Source organism: Ciconia boyciana, chromosome 14, assembly GCF_034638445.1.
Source record: "Ciconia boyciana chromosome 14, ASM3463844v1, whole genome shotgun sequence".
Taxonomy (NCBI): Eukaryota; Metazoa; Chordata; class Aves; order Ciconiiformes; family Ciconiidae; genus Ciconia; species Ciconia boyciana.
Genome location: NC_132947.1, coordinates 16,947,047 through 16,968,781, shown reverse-complemented (window position 1 = coordinate 16,968,781; position 21,735 = coordinate 16,947,047). Strand labels below are relative to the sequence as shown.

General features: G+C 60.2%; 1 protein-coding gene across 4 annotated transcripts in view; it reads right to left on the bottom strand.

Moving 5' to 3' along the window:
• Positions 1-19,569, bottom strand: part of DLGAP4 (DLG associated protein 4) — a 72,168-nt gene extending 52,599 nt beyond the window's left edge. Inside the window, exons 1-6 of one of the 4 annotated variants that reach the window (XM_072878824.1) lie at positions 18,604-19,569; positions 17,034-17,204; positions 11,010-11,227; positions 7,510-7,624; positions 4,495-4,545; positions 3,109-3,355 (exon numbers count right to left, since the gene is read on the bottom strand). In XM_072878824.1, coding sequence (XP_072734925.1) covers positions 3,109-3,355; positions 4,495-4,545; positions 7,510-7,624; positions 11,010-11,227; positions 17,034-17,204; positions 18,604-19,554 — 1,753 coding nt within the window. In that variant the 5' untranslated portion in view covers positions 19,555-19,569. Of the gene's footprint in view, positions 1-3,108; positions 3,356-4,494; positions 4,546-7,502; positions 7,625-11,009; positions 11,228-17,033; positions 17,205-18,603 lie in introns of all 4 variants that reach the window. The other 3 variants (XM_072878827.1, XM_072878828.1, XM_072878829.1) reach the window with 3 other exon arrangements.
• Positions 19,570-21,735: the final 2,166 nt, after the last annotated feature.

The following is a 21,735-nucleotide window of genomic DNA, read 5'->3' as shown; positions in this document are numbered from 1 at the left end:
CTGTGATGACCCCAGAGGACAGACCACTGAAGGGGAGACGCCAGGGCATGGGCATGTCTCCGGGTGGGAAGGCCTGGAGCCAGGCACGAAGGCTGCCGGTGCTCCCCTTCCCGCTCCCCCCTCTGCCCACTGCTGAGACGGGGCTCTGACCTGGCTCCCACCAACAGCCCACTCCTGCGCTCCAGCAGCTTCGCCCATGGCAGATACGCTGAGGCTGCGCTGAAACCCGCCCATAGCTCTGTGGTTGGGTGCCAGAGCTCATGCCAAGAGCAGCCTGCCCCGCTGGACCTGACCCAGGTCTCCCCATGAGGGACAGGGCTTGCTGTCTGCCTGCACACTGCCAGCAGCACTGTACAAGCCTGGTGAGATGCCGAACTCCTCCTGCCCGCTCTAGTGTCTGCCTGGCACGATGTCCAGGCACCACCATGTCTGGGAACACCAAGGCATCACCTTTTCTAACCAGTTCCCGAAACTGTTCCTGGGATGGGACCCCTCAGCTCCTTGCGCCCTGCGTTACGGCCAAACCTCACCCGGAGCACCGGGGCTGTCCAGGCGCCAAGAGGGACACAGGCTGCCTTGAAGAAAATGATGCAAAAGTGTTGTGGATCAAGTGACTTGAAGCATCATGGAAAGGTAACAGGTTTCTCTTGTGGCAAGAGCCTGCCAACCCTCCAGAGCCTGCTCCCACGCTGCGGTGCCCCGGGAGGGCCTCGCACCAGCCGAAATGCTGCGGTGAGAGCAGAGCTGCTCCCCACACTGCAGCTTCGCACAGCTGAAACTGTTGGCTCTGCTCAGGCCTTCAGGAGCCGTTTGCAGAAGCAGCATCTCCAGAGCAATGCTCCTCCCTGACATCCGCAGCCCTTGCACGTGTCTTCCAGGAGAGGCATGGACCACAGGGGAGTGAAGCCACTGCTACAGATCGTGCTTCGGTAGAGACAGCCCCAGGTGGAGCCTGGCTGCACCAAACATGTCCCTGGGCCAGGGCGGTGCTGGTCTCTGCAGCGGGGAGCCAGCACCAGCTCATTTTTGGATGAGGCAGAAAACCAGCTCTTGCATCTCTTTCCTGCTGGGCTTTCCCAGTGCTGTGAGGTCTGAGCAGCCCTTGCCGTTCCTTGCTGTCTTCAGCCAGTGACCCCCACATCCTGTCAAAATTACATCCTGGGGCAAAGCACTCGCCTTCCTTGCTTCCCGCTTGGGTGCTGAATGCGCGAGGCATTCGCAGGAGCCTCCTCTGGCAGCACTGCATGTGGGCACGGCGGTCCTGCCGGGGAGCGTGGGCAGCCCCGGCTCATCCCAGAGGTGCTGGGTGCTCCGGCCATTGGGGAGGGGAGGGGTGGCACGTGGGAGAGCCAGCTCCGGCCAGATGTTTGGCGAAGCGACCCGCGCTGCTGCCATGCTGGGAGCTGCCTCCTGGGAGAGACGGCCCGGATGGTGAGAAACGCCGGCTGAACAGGGCTGCCAGCAGCCTCACCCCTCCTCCGGGGGATGGAGTCAGTCCTGACTCACATCTGAGGGAGAGGCCAGGCTCTTGTCCAGTACAGTAATTACTAATCAAAAGAGAAGGGCCTGGGATGAATAATGCCCGCATCCAGCGCCAGGCGGGGAGTCTGGAGCTGGGTATAACGCTGCCGATGGCTCCGTGCACCGAGGCTCCAGGATGCTGGGCCCTGGGGCTTGGGAAGGCTCGTTAGTGCCTTGAAACTCAGAGCAAGACCTGTTTTTACCCCACACCAGGGATGTTGGGGTCTCTAGTCTATGTGCACCTGATGGAGAGGGGCAAATAGGACTCGATGCGTTAGACACCTCCAAGGCTGCTGCAATTCTGTCTCTGGGAGAGAGAGCAGTTGGAGCCAGCCCAGCCAAAGGATGAACTCCCAGCATCTCGCTGTCAGAAGATTTTGAAAGACTGGTCTCTAGGCAGCAGCCCGAGGGCTGGGTGCACCAGGGTGACACTGTCTGCCCGTTACCTCTTCTGCCCTGCCCGCAGGGGAAGGGACCAGGGTGCAAGCGCTGTGAGCCCAACGCACAGCACCGCTCCGCCTCTGCACGGAGCTGGGCTGTCGCCTGGATGGCACAGGAGCCACGCTGGCGAGCCCCACGTTCGGCACGCCGCTGCCTGGGCTGCGCTGCTCCGGTCCAGGCTGGCCGGGGTCCTGCCCCCACTGGCCGTGGCTCAGGCCCCTGGCTGGGCAGGGTCAGACCTCTGCTGGGCAAAATCACAAACCCCGTGGATCTGGAGGGGGCAAATTCGCACCATTCACCTTTTCCCCCAGATCTGATCCCCCAGACCTGTTTCCGGGAGTCCTGCCCTGTGTGGGAACCTGCAAAGAAGTTCATGGCGAACCCCAAAGCCTTGCCACACCTCCATCACTGAGGGATGGAGGCAGATGCCTCCTGCCCTCCCTCCTGTCAGCCCCAATTTCTGCCTCTGGCTGAAGGGGCTGCAGAGATCAGGATGTGCTCAGACCCTGGGGAAACTGGTGCAGAGTCCCTGATAGACATTTTTGTTCCTGAGAGTTTCAGAGAGAGGTCAAACCTGTCAACTGTAGCCTGGGTTGGGGTAATAAGAGATGCACAGAGGAGAGGAGGAAGATGGAAGCTATCGATAGTGTAGGGCAGCAGGGCTGCTTGCCTACGCTGCAGGTTCCCGCTGCACCCGCAGCCCTGCAGGACTGCAGGCAGAGAGGGCAGCGGGTGTTCCTGGGCAGCGTGGGCATCCCGCGGCGTGCTCCCGGCCGCAGCACTCAGGCCTGGGTTTGGCTTGACTGAGTGAAGACTTCGAGCTCTCCCAGACCTCTGCAGGCCGCATCAGCAGCGCTGGCCAGATCCCAGCAACCAGAGCCTGTCTGCCATTTCAGCGCCCGCATCCAGACACCCAGCCCCAGCCATCCTAGCAGCATGCCTGGCTGCTGGCCTCCCTCTCCGGCACAGAGCAAGCCCCCATAAGCCCACAAAAGTCTTGGACAACCGTGGCTGGAGATGCGGGTATCCGAGCCCAGCACCTCACATGCTCGACACCTCCCAGGCGGTCAGCAGCGGTATCCCCTGTCCCCGCTGGCCTCGCGCCCCTTCCCCTCCTCCTCCCCGCCGCATGCCGCTGGCACTCACTGCTGTTGGTGGGCAGGGTCCTGCTGCCGCTGAGGCTGCCCGCCGGCGGGGGGGAGATGGAGCGGACGGAGCCCGTGTCCTCTTCCTGGGAGCAGCCCGCCTGGATGGCTCGGAGGTAGCTGTGGCTCCGGGAGCGGAAGTAGCTGGGCAGAGGCAGGTCCAGCACCTCCGTGGCGGCCGACTCGGCCTCGCTGTAGGTAGAGTCGCAGACCGCCTCGTACTGCTCCCCCAGCTCCGGCTCTGGCGCCTGCACGGGAAGAGGGGCAGAGCCAGTCAGCCCCTGCCTGCAGGCAGCCCTTTCCTTCCCCTCCTGCTCCTCTCCCTGCAGCCGCCCTGCCGCCGCTCCTGCGTGGTCCCGCTTATGGCAGAGGAGACCGGGAGGTGCAGTGGTCAGTGCTGGTGGGGTGCAGGATGCCTGGGCTCTCTGCCAAGAGAGAGGGAAGAGGGGACCCTCCTTGGAGGCCAGAGGGTCCCTGCTTGTGGAGTAGGAGAGACTTACCACCACAGTGCCTGCGAAACACCCCCCAGTCGCTGATGGAGAGGCTGAGAGCGCGTGAGGCTCAAATCCCTGTCCAGCCTCTGACAGGTCCCCCTGCCCCACCAGCACAGCTGGGAGACCCCAGCCTCAGCCGCGAGACCCTGCCGGGGCAGGCGTGCTCCTCGGTGGGGGGAGACGGCCTGGCCCTACAGTGGGGCGCAGCGCGGAGAGAGAAGGTGGGAAGGTGTGGGCTAAGGGGACAGCCTCCATGCTTGAGCAGGGACAGGTTCCCCAGACTGGTTCTGGGTGGCACCATCAGGAACCCATCCTAGCTCCGACCGCGGTGGGGGACCAGGGAGGGCTCAGCGGCAGGCCGCAGTGAGGTGTGAGCCGAGCAGGGGCAGCTTCGCTCCCTGCTTCTCCTGCTGCCCCCACCTCCCTCCCACCCATGCCCCCGGCCCTGCCCTGCTCTCCAGTAGCAGCGGCTGGTCAAACCTGGACTCAGGAGAGGCTCACCCGGGTTAAACCAGAGCCAGCCTAAAGCAGACTGTTCTGAAATATGGATGAGAGATGCTGAGATTGGCCCTGTTGCCCACTTCCATCTCTCCTTGCCCTTTCTTTGGCCTCAAGGACAGTATTTCTGCCCAGAATTGGCATCTGAGCTCCAAAACGTTTGGCTCAAAAAGTTCATCTACTTTCCCCCTAAAACTGATGGTCCCTAACCCCCTGCCCGGGTCCGGAGCACTGCCTCCTCCTCCTCCTCCTCCTCCTCCTCCTCCTCCTTTTCCTGCCGCTGGCCCCAGGCGTGGGCTCACCCCACGGCCTGCCTCGCACCCTGCCGCGGGTGTCCAGGCCGACCCGAGAAAGCTCTGTGAGGAAGGAAGAGGGAAACGCCAGCGGGATGGTACCTGCTCTCCATGGGTAAATATCTGAGGGATAAGTGAGGGGGGTCCAAAGATCTGGAAGAAAGAGTTGGAGAAGGTTAAAGGCCAAGAACGGGTGAGCCCCTCACACAGACAGCCATTGCACAGGGACCGAGGACGAGGGGAGCGGACGGTCCGTCCCCCGGGGCCGCCGCTGCTGACACTTCAGTACAAACTTCAGAGCTCATAAGATGCCAAGCAAGATGCCGCACAGGCCCCTCAGACAGCGGCACAAACACGGCACGGCAAAGCTCCACGGGACGCCTCCCAGACGGAGAGGAGCTGCTGATGCATTCAGCCTGTTGTATGCACCATATATCTATATATATACACAGGGCACACTTGGGACACACAGTGCTGGGACACCCCTTGGCACACGTGGGTTGCCTGTGGCTGCTGGACAAGGGCTGGTGTGGCTCCCCGTTAGCACCTCTGCGAAGCCCCCAGCCTTGGCCAGCACCTCACAATGTGGCCAGGAGCAGCGATGGGCCCCCACAGCCCGCAGAGCCGGGGTGGATGGGCAGCCTGAGTGCTCCACATCGGGGAAACTGTCCTTCACCCTGATGGGGTCAGGCTGGCCACCTTGCTGCTCTCTCCTTTGTCCCCGCACCAGGAAGAAGCCGCATGGAAGTGATACTGCCTTCTCTCCACAGCAAAGCCATGGCACACACTCGGCATAAGGACAGACGCCCAACAGACGCTGCGCTGCCTGTGGGGAGGAACGCCTTCTCCTCCTCTCCACCCCTGGTCTGCAGAGCACATCCACCCTACGAGCTCTGCCCTGCGCCAGCTGCTCAAGATGACCCATCTTGGGAAGAATCCAGGTTCAAAATGTACCCAAGGGCTTGGCTCTGGGGTCTGGGTCCGGCCCTTCTACACAGGGCACAGCTCACAGTGTGGATAAGCAGTGTTGGTGGTCACCAGCTGGCTCTCGCTGGCCACTGGTTCCCCTGGTGTGACAGGGGGATGCTGACATGCACACCCGGTGAACCCCGGACTTCCAGAGGTTTGCAAGGGGGACGTCAGTTGGGAAAAAACCAAGCGGAGTGGACTTGTCTTTCAGAGCTGGGGATGCTTCTGTGTGGGAGGACACTAGGGTCTTGCTGGACACACAAGGAAGGTGTTGGAGGTCACACAAAAGTGAGGGCCACGGAGGAACTGCCTCTGGCACTGGATGAAAGGGCAGGTCAGACCTGCTGGAGGATCAGACCAGCACACACTGGTGGCTGTACCAGCTCCATCCTGATCAACAGATATGCAATTTGTGGGAGGCCTCTAAATCCCAACCCAGCTGCAACTGAACTCTTGCTGATTTGGAGGGAAGCGGGCAGAGTGCATGTGACGACACCCACGCTTGAGCGCGTGCTGTGGCAGTCGGCATGCCCACAGCATCACAGCACTACCAGTATGCGTTTGGGGCGTTTGCCTGGGCCGCTCCTGGCACATTGTGGGCTGCTCAGACCCTCCAGCTCCAAGACCCTTCTGATGTCTTCATGGAGGTGCTGCACTCGGCTGCTAAATGGCAGCTTTAGACAGGGAGAGAGTACAGACTCAGCCCATCTGTTGTCTTCTTGCAGAGACCTGGCTTCAGACATGGATTTACACGCAAAGGACAGGAAAGCGACGGTCCTGACCCCTTCTCTGTGCAATGAGACACCCAGCACATTGCTGTTGATGTACAAGGAACGAGACTGACCACAAGTAACACGTACTGCGAGAAATGCCCTGTGCCCTTCCCCAAAGCTCTCCACCAAGGGATCCAACCACTCTGTGACAGCAGGAGAAACCAGCCGTGGGGCCGGAGGAGGGCTCACTGCCCCACAGACCTGGAGGGGAACACCGGCACATGTCTCTCACCCTCCTCCATGCTCTGGTTTGTGATGCCCATCCCGCTGCTTTAACCCCTGCCTCGCGCTGCTGCCCTTGATCATTGTGCACAGACAGAGCAGAGCAGCACAGAAGGGGCACGTGTGTGCACGTGTTCCCATGCAGACACGCGTGAACAGAGACGGGACATGACAGGGGCCCAGGGCAACAGCGAAACAGCTGGGCAAGCTTGTGGAGCCATTGCTGCCCTGGAGACCTCCACCTGCGTGCCGAAAGGATGGGCCCCGTGGGGCTGAGATAAACACATGGGACCTCTGCAAAGGCCTTATCCTGGTATGGGTTATTTCTTGGCCTGTGAGGCAGCTGGCTTATAGCCACCCAAGCCCTGAGCTGCTCTAGAGTAATCCCAAGGGGAGGCATAGTGTGGGACAGGGAGTTAAACCCAGTTTGCACCCACTGCATCCCCGAGGTTGGGGTCAGGGCATGAGCCCACCCTGTGGCAAGGGGTTTGCCAGCCACCATCAGCACCTCGCTGGCATCCTTGGCTTTGCCTTTCCCATGGGGACCAGGAATATCCAACAGAGACATCCCCGGTTAGCTGGCAGGACAGTCTCCTGAATTACAGGCACCTTGTTCCTGGGTCCAGTCTGCTGCACAAGGGACAAGGTCCTCAGCTAAGCAGGGTTACTGTCCCTGGTGACCCGCTGCAGGGTCCCAGGCTGGATGCCACCTTTTGCACTGGTGAGGTTGGCCGGGGCTCTGTACCCACCCCGTGGGCGTGAGGAGCTTGCAGCAGGGGCGAGCAGCCTTGCAGGTGGCTTCTGGGTGGTGACATGGTGGGATCCTGTGCTCAGAGAAGCCCTGAGCTTCACCCATCGCTGTGAAGCATCGCTCTGGGCTACCATACCTGTGGCCATGGCAGAATGACTTCAGCTGCACCAGCAGTGCTGAGAGGAGGCGAAGCTAGAGGAAGGGGAGTCTAATATGAATCAGAATTAAGGAGCTGGCCTTTATACTTTGGTAAAGCTGCCACGGAATAGCATGTGCAATTCCTGGAGCGCAGCCAGTGCCTTATTTTGAAGGGGGAAAAGGATGTTCCTTCATCCCCTCAGCCGGCCTCCTTTCTCACTGGGGTGTGCCGGTGCCGCAGGGCTCAGCGCTCCAGCGTCTCACCTGGTTGATGCAACTGGACTCATTGACGCTGTCGGAGATCTGGTTGTATTCTTCCTCCCAGGTTGGGAACTTCGGAGGTAGGAGGATCTCGACAGAGTCCAGGCGGTCCAGACTCCTGCCAGCAGAGAGAGAGGGTGTGAGGGGTGTCCCCATGGCGGGGGCAGCGCTGTGGCTGTGCTGGAGCTGCCACCCTGCCCGGAGAGCCAGACCACCCCTGCCCACAGCACCCGCTGCCAGGCACAGGCACTCATGGCAGCACGGAGATGATGCTGGGCACCGAGTCCACCGCTCGGCCCCTCTTGCAGCTCCTGGAGTAGAAGGAAGCACTTTCTCACCTTGCCGGCCCCTGGCTTGAGCTATCGAGCACAGGGGTGAAGGTTTGTGGGGTACAGGGGAAGGAGAGGGGACAAGACCTCGGGTCCCGCTGCCCCTGGGAATGCACTGCAGATGCCAGGTTAGTCCAGCCAAACCCCAGGGAGCACATGGGATCCGTGCCAGCCCCAGAGTCCCAGCCCTGGTGACAGACTGGCTCTCGCACAGGCTGATGCTGGGGGCCGGGGTCAGGGAAGCTGGCTCTTCCCTGCCTGGACTGGTGGGAAGGGGGTGAGAGGTGGGGTGAGAAATGACTTCTAAATGGTATTTTGTGGACTTTGCAATTGGAAACATCTGCGGGATTTTTTTTTTTTTTTTTTGTGTAGAGGAACCCAGAAGATTATCTGGAAGAAGTTCCAGGGGAGCCAAGCCTGAACGTCAGTGCTGCAGGAGCGGGGGTGGTCAGTATTTCCAGAGCAGCTTTTGCTTCAGGCTCTGGGAGAAGCACTGTCCCCGTGCCCCAGGACTCAGCAGCAGCCTCTGCAGCAGGAGAAGAGCAGGGCTGTCACTGAGCCCGACCCAGCCAAGACCACAGCTATGGTCTCTGCTGAGACCCAGGCACATGGGGGCTGGGAGGGATGTGGAAGGATGGGAGGGATGTGGGAGGAAGAGGAGGGATGTGGGAAGGATGGGCCTCCCCCGTTCTTCTGTTCCACCACGAGACCCTGTGTGAAGGAGTCCTTGGCACAGATCAGGTGGGGCACGGTGGAGGACGTGGTTAGCCACGCCAGCCTGGGCGAGCTGTGGGGACTCTCCCTCTTGATCGCCCGTGGTCCTACAGAGGACCCTCAGGGTGTCGCTTCCCCTGCGTCTGGCAGGGCCACGGGTGCAGAGGTCTGTCCTTCACCAGCCCGGGGGACAGCAAAGCTGAGGGCAGGGTGCGTCCCAGCTGGGCACGAGCCCTGTGCAGTGTGTGGGCCTCCAGGAAGGACCGTGGCACCTCCTGAGTCTCCATCCTGGGGTGTGATGAGCGTGGGGAGTAGTCTCTTCTGCCAGGGGTGATGGAAGAGACACCCAGCCCCCAGGGGACCCACTGCTGAGCGGCCAAGGGCAACGTGGCGCCCCAAGCCCGTTTATTGCCTTGTTTCCTTCAGCCTGAGAGGGTTTTGTCCGTGAGCTCACCACGCGCCTGTGGTGTGAGCCAGTTGTGTCCTGGGGCAGGCAGTGTCCCTGCCAGCCTCCCTGTGCCCATCGCATTGGGCTTCATCCTGACCCACCCTCGCAGCCTGCCCGTGCGGAAACCGAGTCACAGAGCAGGCAACAGACTTTTGAAGGGCAGAGACCCTCTCGCAGGGATGGATCGTGCCTCACTCCTCTGTGCCTCGTCCTGGCTAAGGCTGCAGCTGGCCTTCTCCCTGCAGTCCCTCTTGTCCCCCGCCACAGGCCCCTCGGCTGGGGGAGCCCGGAGGTGGCCCCAGCAGCTCTGGGCAAGGAGACGGAGGATCTTAGTGAGGGCTGGCATGGGGCCGTGCCAGGGCACGGCGCCCCCGCCGCTGTCCCAGGGGCGGGCCAGGCTGGCGAGGGACCCCAGCCAGGCCCTGCAGCGGCAACCTCAGCGGCCACAGCATCCAAAAAGCTCCGTGCTGGGGCGAGGCGAGGGGCGGTCGGCAGATGGCAGCCGTGCTCCCGCGCCCGCGCCGGCCCCGCGCAGCCGGGGCAGAGGGGGGCAGAGGGACGGCAGAGCCGGGCGCCGTGGCCCTCACGGGAGCCCAGCGCCAAGAGCAGCCCAGCCCCCGCCTTCCCAGGCCCGAGCCTTCCCTGCAGCACATCTCCCGTCGGGGACCAGGCACTGCCGGCGACGGCCGCGCCCAGCCCAGCCCTGCCCCGAGCCCTCCTCCCCGGGCAGCTGCGCCCACGGCTCGGCCGGCGCTGCCCCTCCGGCTCCAACACGCCTGCCCTGACTCAGCCCCTTCCTCAGAGCTGCCTGTCTGTGGGCTCTGGCTGCACCCCAGCAGCCCAGGTGAGGTCGTACCCTGGTGGACATGGCCTCAATGGACAATGACCCCAAGACAGGAAGAACCTCAGTCTCTCAACTTGGGTGCTTTGCATCAGAGACCCCTGGACCCAGCTCTGCTCCCCCTGAAGTGGAGGTGAAGGCAGGGAGCAGGGATGGATTCACAGCAGGCATTTCCAGGGCTCCTCGCAGTAAATCTCAGCATCTCTCAGCAGAAAGCAGCATCTGGTCTGCAATCTGAAGCCACCGTGAGGGGGTCTCCACACTGCCTGCTGCACCCTCCCTTCCTTCTGGCTCTGTCTGCTGAACATCAGCAGCTCATCCGCAGTGGCTCCTGCCTCCTCCTGCCCCTCTGTGCTGCTCGCACCCTCCCGAGCCGCAGCATCTGAAACACTGACAGCCTGCTACGGCCCCTGGGTGCCTCGTCCCGGGAAGTGAAGCAGCTGGTGAGGACACTGCACAGCATCACCTCCGGTCAGGTGGTCCACACAGACCCTGTCCTGCAAGGACCAGCCTCTTGCCCAGCAAGCTTTTGCTGTGTTCCCCTTGCTCTGCTGCCTATTTTGCTCAAGCCACTGTGGGTCTTCCTCCCTCAATACCTGGTCGCAGACCTCTTAGCTCATCTCTCCTGGCCTCAGGATATTACCCAGCCTAGTGTGCCAACAGAGGACTTTCTGGCTGGTCCCAGAGTCCCTGGGACACCTGTGGAGCAAAGCAGATGGCACAGTCCCAGCAGCCTGTGGGCTGTGTGCCAAGTGTCCTCAGCCATGCTGGCTGAGCATCTTCCACGTCTAAATAGCATCATGGGGTTGGGATCTCTGCACTCCCTCGGAGGAGCAGATGCTTAGAGAGGAATTCCGCTCAGCTCCATCAAAGGATTGCCCTCCCCATCACTGAGGGGACAGGGATCTGGAGCAGGCTCCTAACACCAGGGCTACTTGGAGCCACCAGGATGGAAAGCTCTCTCCATTCCTCTGCCACATCTTCCCCTGTCTTGCTTGTCTCCTCATCTGCCTGCCTCGTGGGCAGTCTGAGCTGGTGTGCAGGAGCCCTGCTGGGCTCTGATCCCAACGTGGGGTCTCCGTGTGGGTGCTGCTGGCTAGACGCCAAGGACTGCTTCTGGGGTGGCCCCTGGAGACCTGTGCAGAAGCTTCCAGAGGAGCTCCAGCGTTACCTTTGGGTGGTGCTCTGCTCACTCAGGGACTGTTGGGTGGCCTTGAGGTAACTCTGCCTCCGAGCTGCAGTTTTCGGGGATGGTTTGGGGCTGGTTTCTGAGTCTTCACTATCGTCATCCCCCATGGCTTTGATGTAACTCCCGCTCCGCATGCGCCGGCACGGGATCTCACTGTCTTTGTCCCGAGACAGCGTGTTGTTCCACTCCCCCTGAGGCACCTGAAAGAGTAAGGGGAGCATGAGCAGATGTGAGGGACGGCAGCTCTGGGACCAGTGGGATCATGGGGACTTGGGGGGATTGGTGGCAAGGACAACTGTTGGACCCTCAGCTGGAGTGTGGTGGGAATGGGCAATGCGATTCCTTTCCGACCCTCCCTTACCAGTTCATGCCAGGCAGCCTTATGTTTGATTGCCTCTGTTTTAGCACATCTACCCACAGCCATTCATCCCACCGCCGCTGCAGACCACCTTCACACTGGACCATGCTTACACAGTTGATACAAGCTGCACAATGCCAGACATAATGGGGAGGGAAGAGTCTCACCAGATTTGCGCTGGGCATTGGGACAGGAATGGCACACACTTTTTCAACACAAAGCCCACGCTCATTTAACGTAAAGTGCACATACTGTTCAGGCCAAGGCAATCAAGAGCTGTGGTAGACCAGGACCTGTGGGTCAGAGCCCAGACCTTCACTAGGTCCAACACCCTTTAAGGTTTCTGAGTTGAATGTGACTGTTAGTGGCTGAAATTCATTTCTGAAGCCAAGCCAGGCCCTCACAAGTCCCTCTAGAGCAGCTCGGGCACATAGACCTTGTGCTGGCCTGTCTACACAGAGACGAGTAGTACCTTGTGCAAGAAAAGCATTTCTAACTTCACTGAGAAGACGACTCTGCAATTAATTTAAGGCAGACGCGGTCTCTTGTTCCCTCATTAGAGATGGGTGAGCTGATGTTTCCACTAGAGGCCTGAAGCACTGAGCAACTGAAGTAACCGACACCATTGCCTGCCTGTCCTGTGAAGGGTTTGTGTAGGGGATCGGAGGCACAGCCAAGGTGCTCGGCCAGCAGCAGAGCCAGATGCCAGCCCAGGACTGATCAGGACAAGAGCCACACGTGGTGTGGGACAGGCCAGGAGAAAGATGGGGCAACCTGAGTTGCCAGGAGCAAGCCTTGGTTTCGTGGCTAACTCGGTTTGTAGCTGGCCTTTGACCCGCCCTTGAGCTGAGGAGACGTGGTCAAGGAGAAGCAAGGGAAGATGTGAGGAACGCAGCGATGTGCAAACCCTGCAGACACTGGGACAGGCCGAGGCCCCCCAGCCTGCTGTGGGAAGCAGCTGGTTGGGGAGCGCCACGGGGAGCAGCAAAGGGTCTTGCGCTGAGCGCAGCTTGTGCTGCCGAGAGCGTCCACGTTGACTCTGCTGGACGGAGCTGTTGGATTTGCCCGGCTCCCTGGGGGCTGTGGGGTTAATCCGCCAGTGTTTATGTAGTGCTTCGGGGATGCAGAGCTGTGTTGCAGCCAACTGTGATGAGCCAGAGCCATTAAGCGCAGCGTGGTTCCTGTTCCCCTCCTTGTTCACAGCAGGTATGTTCTGTGGGAGCCAGAGCCGGCTTGAGGGTGCCGTCTGCTGCTGCTGGAGTGCAAGAGCTTCAGATGAGCAGGTATTGGCTTCTCGTTCTCCTGAGAGGGCCCGGGGTGTGCCAGATGCAGGCTCAATCCACGTGCACCAGCTTAGCTCACTCCGAGGGCTTTCTCCTGCCCAAAGGAGCCAGGGGTTCAGCCCATGTCCTGCCAGCCTGCTGCTTGCTGTGTGTGTTCAGGAGAAGGCAAGGAGTGACCCCAGCACTATGTGGAGCAGGACCCAAACAGCCTGTGGGACCGCTTTGGTGATGGGGCTCCTGCTATGATGTGTGCCCATGAGCCAGGAACCGTATTATCGGGGGACGTGGAACGGAGAGCCAGAGGCATCGTGTTGCCTGCCTGCGAGATCCAGGTGGGTGACCGACATGGAGCGAGTCTCACACGTGAGACATAAACCTGGCCAGGTCTCCCTGGCCCCACTGCTGCTGCAGGTTTTCCCGGCTCTTTCCACTCTGCCTCCTGCAAGCTTTGTGCTTGGCAACGGCTTCTGGGCTGGCTGCTTGCAAGGCTGCCCAGCTCAGGAGCTACTGGGCGTTATCTGGCAGGTTCCTACAAGAGTAAGAGCAGAGAGCCCTTTCTCTCCTGGGTGTGAGCGCTCCCTCTGCCCCAGCCCAGCTGCCTGCACTGGGTGGCCCTGAGACCAGCCAGGAGGGACCCTGCTGGCTCCAGCGGAGTCCTGCCATGGGAGAGATCCCACAGGTCACTGAGGTGGCCGGGTCTGACCTTTCCTAAAGGAGACAGGAGCCCTGAGAAGCACTTTTATACCCATTGCCTTGGCATCAGGTCTGACTTGAGACTGCATTTTGCTGCCTGCCTTCTCCTTGGTATGAGTCGCAGCTTCCTGCCTGCGAGGGTCCTGGGCCAGCAAGGGGCTGGGGCGAGGGGGCAGACAAGGGCTGGAGGCTGCAGCCCCTGGCTGAGAAGGTGAGCTTGGCAGCAGCCAGGCATGCCAAGCAGGGGCCAGCAGACCACACAGCCACCCCTACGCAGAGGCAAATGCTGTATTTTGTGAGGCAGTGAGAGGTGCCGGGCTCAGCAGCGGCGTGAAGATCCCAGGCTCTTGTGGCCGCTCTGATGCTGCTGTTTGAGGGCAGGGTCTGCGTGTTGCTCAGCTCCGCCCGGGCTTGTGCATCTGCCTCCTGGCCTTGGGCACTCTCAGCTTGAGGCAAAGCAACACAAAGACGGTGTTTTTAGTATGTCTCTGCTGGTGCAGCTTGTCTACAGCAGCGTGAGCCAAGCATCCCACAGCACTGCCTGCCCTGTATGGACCCTGTCCCTCTCCTAGGGACAGCCTCCACCAGCTCCTGTCCCATTGTGACAGCCCCGCTGGTCCTAACTGAGCTGCCTTATTTCTCCTTTCGCTTGCCTCTCCTCTATTTTGTGCCTCTATTTTGAGCAGAAACAAAGCTGCTCTCAAGGTGCTCTACATTCCAGTTTAGCAGCATCAAGGCGAAGGAAGATGCTTGGCAGGACACCCTGTGAATCTGGTGCCCCAGTCTGGAGTGTGTCCTGCCTCTGTCTGCACGCAGAGCGCACAGGGACTCCCACAGCTCTTGCTCCCACGGGACAGAGCACGGGGCAAGTGTTTCAAAAGTGCCACACCTGAAAAGGCAAGTAGGTGCCCTTGGGGATCTTTGAAAGCAGCGCAGGTACTTGAGGTGCTGTTCAGGATCCTGCAGGCTGCTTCTCTGCACCTTCAGGCACCGGAGGATGTGAGGAGCCTGTCCCACAGTCTCTGAAGCTCTGCGACGGGGGTGAAGAGCCCAGAGCACCTCCTCTTGTCAAGGGACGGACCTCGATGGTGGCCAGTGCAGCACCTCAATGGCAGCAACCTTCCTGGCAGCTGAGAGCCTGGCCTCTGAACACAGCCCGTGTATTACAGAAAGGACAAAGTGGGAATGAGGGCTGCCTTGTGTTGCACCTAGGCCTGGCCCAGAGAAACTCAGGAGGCTCCTCACAGGCTGTGGGAGCCTTGCTGCTCTTCATGCTGCTCTCCCAGATGTAGGCTTGGTTCTGCCCATGGTGGTTTGGTTGGCGTGAAAGGGGTGGGAGCAAGAGGATGCCCAGGATGAGAGCCCTTGTAGGTCGCTGCTGGCACAGAGGGCTTGGGGATCCACCCTGCCCAGTGGCTGCACAGGAGGGAAGGAGCGGGCAGCAGAGATGCTCTGCCAGGCTTCAGGATGCAGATCCTCCTTTCTGCCCGGTCTTGGTCCGTGCAGTGCCCTGTGGTGCACACATGTGGGACCCAGGCACGTGCCCATCCCTGGGAGCTGGCTCCACTGGCACCATCCTGCCACAATACTGCATGTTGCAACGAAGCAGGGCATTCTGGCTTGTCTGCTCTCCCTGTCTGCTCTCCATAAGCTGAGCGTGGAGGGAAAAGGAAAGAAGGGGCCACACAGAGGTTTCCCCCTACCTTAATTCTGCCTGGGGCATTCCCCAGTCACCTGGAGCACTAACAGAGGGGAGAGAGGAGGGAAGGGGAAAACTCCAATCCTGGGTGCTGGGCAGGGGCGAAAGAGCTGCACTGCTCCCATCGCTTCGGTGAGGTCTGAGGGAAGAGAGACTCACAGAGCAAACGGTGTTTCCATTCGCACGTGTGCCAGCTCTGACATGCAGCCCAGCCCCGGCACACACAGACATGCACCACACATGAACGCGCCACCGAGGCACACGCGGGGCCGGACGCAGCGTGCAGGGATGCACGTGCCATGCAGTCAGGCTCCGATGCAAAGAGACCGAGCCCGATGTGGGGGCACCACCGCTCCCTCCAGGGCCGGATCCCTCGTGGTGTCCCGAGGGCTACGTGTGGTCTCAGGCACATCCTCAAGAAAGCAAGCTGGAGCCCAGGCTGCCTATGGGGGCCAGCTGTCCTTTTGGCAGGGCACCTTCTGGGAAGGACCTAGGCTGGGTTTCCTGCCCCATGGGCAGCCCCATGGGGCTGCTGTGAGGGCAGCCAGCATCTGCGGAGTGGCTGGCACTGAACGGGCCGCCCACTCTGGATTACGAATTTATTTTGGGGGCTGCTGGGGGTTAAGGAAACTTCAGTGCGGTCTGACTGTAAGTGGGGCTGGGGAGGCCAATCTGGATGACGCATCAGGCTAATGGTGCCTGTGGTATGACTCTGACCCCTGGGAGCCCTGGCACTGCCCATCCCTTCCATGTGGTCTTGGCATCCACAGACATGGGTCTGAGTCTGTGTCTGGGGCAGAAATGCTGCTCAGCCCTGCCTGCTCCTGTTCACCCCCTGCCTGGGGCATGTCTCACTGCAAGGAGCTTCTGGGCCATTGGGATCCTGACCCCTCAGCCTCTTCCCTTGCACCGCCAGCCGCACGTGGGGCCCATGGGGAGGGGAGAACAGGGGATGGGGAGCACAGCCTCCCTCCCTGGGGACTGTGCTCTAAGGACAGTACTGCGTCACCTTGGGGACTGCTCCCGAGAAACCCCCACCCTGACGGGACAGGGCTGGACCTGGAGCTGGGTGATCACCCACTCTCAGCTCCAACATCTGGGTCTGGGGATGGGCCTGGAAACATCACATGGACCCCCAGTAGTCCCCAGTGAGCCCCAAGACTACCCAGGGCCTGCAAATGGGGCAGGGGAGGTAAATATCCTTGGGGGCTTACCCCAGCCTGGAGGCTGGGGGGGTCCTGTTTGTCCCCATCCCACTCCTCCTGCCCTCCCTCATGTCAGAGGGGCACATCTCCACCTCTGGGATCCACCGGACATTTCTGCCTTGCAGCAGCCCCGTCCGCAGCAGGGCAGGGTCCCCGTGCTCCCCAAGCACCGGGCTCTGAGGGTAGGCAGATGCACGTGGTCGCCCACCATGGCCCAAGCAGGGAGCGGGCTTGTCCTGCTCCAGGGAGGAGCAGGTGGCAGGGGACATGTGGCCTTGCAAAAGGACATTTCCCACACACCGGGCTCCAGACGTGACTTCTCCATCGCCAGCTTAGTCGCCTTCCCGTGCCGGGGAGGGATCTGGATACAATCGCCCCATCCTACCCCGAGGGCCCCGAGCCCTGTGCCCTGCCCCCGGGGCTCACACCGGGCATCTGGGGGCAAGGTCAGCCTGAGAATCCGTGACCTGTCGGCTTGCAGGGGCACCGAACATCATGTTTTCTGGACTGGGTGCCCGGGGTCTTGGCTTTGCTGGTGAGATGCTGCCGGCTGCGGGGGCTGCCTCAGGCGCTCAGGATGCTGGTGACACCCCGGCGTCCCCCAGTGCCCCTCCAGCCCTGCCGACAGCAGCTGCCAGCTGCTCCCTACCCAGCCTGCTCCCGCTCCGAGCCTGGTGGTGCAGGCTGCTGACCCCGTTCGATGGTCCCAGGAGGGTCAGGGCGGGGAGGGAGCCGGGCAAAAGCTTCCCCTCAAAACAAGATCCCTACCTGGCCGCTGCCTGCGTCGGTTGGCCCAGGGCTGAGGGGCTGGTCCCACCTCCGCGGGGGCTCGCTCGGCTGCAGCGGGGCGGCACCCGTGTCCTCCCAGCCGAGCGGTGGGGCTGCCCAGCTGCTGGCCGGGCTCACGCCACCCAGCTGTGCCCACAGCCCTCCGTCAGGCTGTCGAGAAACGGAGGCTCATTACATGGGTGGGGAATAACGAGCAGGGCAGTCTCGTACCCCCGGCCGTGGCCAAACCCCGGGAGGTGAGGGGCTGTGGGGGTCGCATTCGGTGCCGGGGCTGCCTGCGCTGGGCTCTGCTGCTGCACCCGGAGCGGGAACAGTGCCGGCGGATATTTTGTCTGCAGCTCTTTAACCTCCTAATGCTTAACTGAAAGGAGGGGGGCAAAGAAAAAGAAACCAGGCCGAGAACATTTTTTCTGATGACGTTCCTGATGCAATAAGTCCCTCTGAAATTTGATTTGCAGCCGTGGCCAGCAAGGTATTGGAAGCAGAGTGTGCTTCAATAATTCATTGCTCTTTAAAGTCTCTAAGCCCGCTGGCCACAGCCAGGGGAGCCCATGACACCTTTGCATTAAAAAGGATGCTGGAGATTTACGTACATAGACTAGTCCCCTCCTCCCCCCATCCAGGCCTGGCTTATTTATCTTCATTCCTCTCTCTAGGGCACAACCAGGTTTATGTTCTTCAGGCGCCGCTTTTTGAAACCGCCACAGTGACCTAGAGCTCTTGGTGATGGGGGGGTTCCAACCAGCATTAGCCATGCAGGCTTCTGCCATGCAAGCGGGGCAGCTGGCACTGCCCTCCTGGCCCCACAGCCCTGCCCCGCGGGCAGGTGAGCAGCAAAGGCAGCCATGCCCTGCGGAGCTGCAGGTCCTACCAGCGCTCCGGGGAAGCTCTGTAGAGCGGGGCTTACTGGGCACGCCGGCACATCCTTGTGACGCATGGATATAAGGGGTTAAGCATCAGTTATTACTGGTGACCTTCAGACCATGGGATGGCGGCGGTGCTTGGCCAGAGGCCGGGGAGCTGTGTCCGGGTGGGATATGAGCCGCGACCCCTTGGCATGCCCAGCTGCCTGGGCGCTGAGTGGAAACAGCTACGTGTGGGCAGCTACGTGCCCGGCTGTCCAAGAGCCTACGAGCCCACTCCCACAGCATCTGCAGGGTCTGGGTGGGCAGTGGGGGCGTGCTGGGGTCCTGCAGCAAATGGGGATCACAGCAGGGGGTGCCGAGGCTGCAGCGTGGGCACATCAGCTCCTCCCCACGCTGCCATGGTCCAGCACAGGGGCTGGGGGGTCCTGGGGCAGCACTGCAGCTGGGGGAGCTGGACCCCATCAGCACCAGTGTCCCCGCAGGAGGTGTGGCGGTCTGTCCCCGGGGCCTTGGTGAATTTAACCCCCCCAGCCCTCTCCTGGCAATGTGACTTGAGGTGGCAGCTGAACCACCTGGAGCTGTTTGATAAGGTCTACTGGGCAATAGGGCGCCTACCGAGAGGGTGTCCCCTCTCTTCCTGCACTCTCCCTGCATGGAGCAAGCCATAACCCCTCTGCACCCACCTGCAGGTAGTGGTAGGCCAAGTCTTGATGGCAGGACTTGGATTTCAGCAAGGCTTTGTCGATCGTGGCAGAGGCCTTCTGGCACACTTCCCGGGCATGGCTGAGTGTCAGCGTGGACCAGGAGCCCCTCTTAATGTAGTTGGAGTCATTGTTGATGGGGATATTGGTGCAAGGGGTGACCTTGAGGTCGTTATTGCTCTTGGAGGATTTCAGCATGTGCTCGCTGATGGTATTGTAAGCGTGCATGAAATACTTCGGCTGGCTGTGGTCCGGCTGCCGGCCCAGTGTCATGAGGCCCATTGGGTTGCGGTAGCTGCAGGTATCACTGTCTAAGTTGTCATCTGAGCTCCACCAGCCTGATATGTTGGATCTGGTCCTGCGCTTGGGCTCGGAGGTCTTCGCTCGGTCTTTGCTCTTGCTCCTCCGGTTTTGCTTGGGGTCATCTGCCCCCTTCTTGCCGTTCACGTTGCCTTTGGTGGGGCCCTCCAGAGACTGGGACTTGGCGAATAGCTTCTGGACAGAGTGGACAAGGTGCCGGATGCGCCCAGGGCTCTCGCTCCGGTGCTTTGCATCGCTCCTCTGAAATTGGAGGGTGCTGAAGCCATCTCTGTGGATGGGCAGCTGCTTCTCAAACTGGTCAAGGAGGTTTGCAGGCAGGCGGTTGATTTTAGTGGCTTGGGCGTGGCTTGGAAAAGGGTTGTCATCTGGGACCTCAAAGTGGGAGTTGTAATGGATGCGGGGGAAAGTGCTGCTGTTGGAGATCTGGTTGTTGAGTGGAAGGAGACAGTCGCCATGGAGGGTATTCTGGGCTGGGAATCGGGGGTCCATGGTGAAGGAGTCGGTGGGGCTGAGGAGATAAGGGTTCCTGTCCTGGGGGGCATAAAGAGAGTCTTGAGGGGAGTCCAGGTTATCGGAGAGGTGGCGGCTTCTGTTATCTCCTAAGCCCTTCATGGTCCCAGTGTTTCCTAGAGCATCGCTCGGGGATGGTGCGGCAGAGCCCTTGCAGGAGCGCTGACCCTGCTCCCCCGCAGACTTCCCTGCACCTGGAGGAAGAGGAGAGATGCTCAGAGCATGCAGAGGACCTCTTTGGCAGCCCACTCCTCACCGGGGCGTCCTTGCGAGGTCTGTCCCAGCTCTAAAAGCAAATGCCCCCAAGGTTAAGGGATGAAGGAGAGAAGCAGGATGGGAGAGAGATGACATGGCAGGAGGGGAGGAGCAGGGGCATGAGACCAGGGGCTGGAAAGAACAGGGGACCGGAGAGGAGGAGGGGAGGGATTCATTGTTTCTAGCTGCAGTTTAAGTGCTTGTGGGTCCCAGTGTTCAACCACAGGCTGCTTAAATAATGCTGCTGCTATTTTTCTGGTCGCTGCACATGTTTATTTAATAGAGTCCCTTCCCCAGCCAGCATAACAAAGGCTAGCAGGGGCGCTGCCAGCAAATCACTGCTCCTGTCCCATTTGTTCAGGGGGCTGGAGAAAAACCTGCTGTCAAACACTGCACACGGGCCTTGCCTGAGCCAAGGGAAGTCTGGAGCCGAGCATCCCATCTTCTGCGTTATGCTTTGTGTTTCTGTGGTTACTGGATCTTGGAAGGGGGCTGGCAGCCCTGCTCTGTGTGTTGCGTGCAGCTGTGCTAATGCAATATGATGTCAAATGTCTCCTCTCCAACAGGCGCCCCGGTTTATGGCATGTTTTACCCTGGAGGAAATTGTTTCAGTAGCTACGATGAGAGCAGAGGTGTTTCTGAACACTCAGAGCCTGACCTGAGAAGCTGTTTGCTGCTCAGTTGATCTTTCCTGCCTTGCTGCATCGCTCCTGGGGGAGCTGTGTCACCCTCCAAGCCTGGCCGTCTGTCCCTCGCTGTGGTCCTCCTCTGCCACAGCAAGGGGCGGAGGTTGGCCGTCTGCGGCCCAGAGGCATCCCTGCGGGGTGGTGGCGGGGGGCAGCCAGGCTCAGAGGGTCCCCTTAGGGCAGGGGAGCTCCTCACTGAAGGTTTCTGCTCGGCTCATAGGGATCCTCATCTGCACTGGGTTATACAGGGAAAAAAAGACAAACTTTTTGGGGCTGCTTAAAGAAAGCCAATGAACATATAGATGAGTTAAGCTGACCAATCAATGTGTTGATTTTCCATACTTAAAACCTATTTGAAATCATGTAGCGTATAACTAATTCTTATTTCCTTTTACCTTTTAGTTTAGTTTCCTATTTCATTTCAGTTTGAGTGCAGCTTGAAGGCAACTAGCAACCACTGAAACATCCTACAGGTGTAAAAATCTGGAGAACCAGGATCCTAGACTACTTTTGCAAAATCCAGGGCCCCAAAACATGTACACGTAGCTGAACGGCTGCTCCTTGGTAAGACGAAGGGGCTGCTCTGGGAGCTGGGACGACAGGGGTCTGTGCAGAAGAGCCATTTTCCAACACTAGGATGATCCAATGTTCCCCAACATGCACCTGGAAGGGTGCCTGGACCCTCAGAGCCTCCAGTGAGTTTGTGAGAAAGAAAACCATCATTTGCTTATTCCTAGAGAACAAGTAAGATAATGGTGTGTCCCTGGGAGAAGCAGAGCTGATAGTCTGGGCTTCTGGGTTCTCCCTGTTCAGCCACCAATTTGACTCCGGTCTCCCCAAGGAGCCTGTCCTCTTGCATGCAGTCTGGTCAGCTAGGACCGAACTGGGGCGGGGAGCAGAGTCAGCAGTCACTGAAGGATGATAGGAATTGACAGACTTGGTTTCCTTCCTCACACGGGGAAAAATGTATTAATAATGAAAAACAGCTAGGGCTTTATAATTGTTTGGAAGCACAAAAAAAAGAAGTGCAATGTATTCCATAGCTTGATGGGTTTTAAAAAGTCTCCATCTAACTCTGTCGCTCCCAGCGGGTTGGCAAAGCACAGCCAGTCTTTTTAAAGCAGTGGTTTGCACACAGCAGGCGAGCGCAGCCGGGGCTCTCTGCCCTGCTCCGACGTGGAGACCCTCACTCCCCTCCCACGAATCCTGCTCCAGGGGGGTCCTGCCAGACACCCCGCGGTGAACTCAGCCGAGTGCACTTCTGGGCATTGCCAGCCGCCCCCCAGCATGCACGTGAACCTGCACAGCTCTTGTCCCCAGGGGATCCTGTGGCCCCACGCAA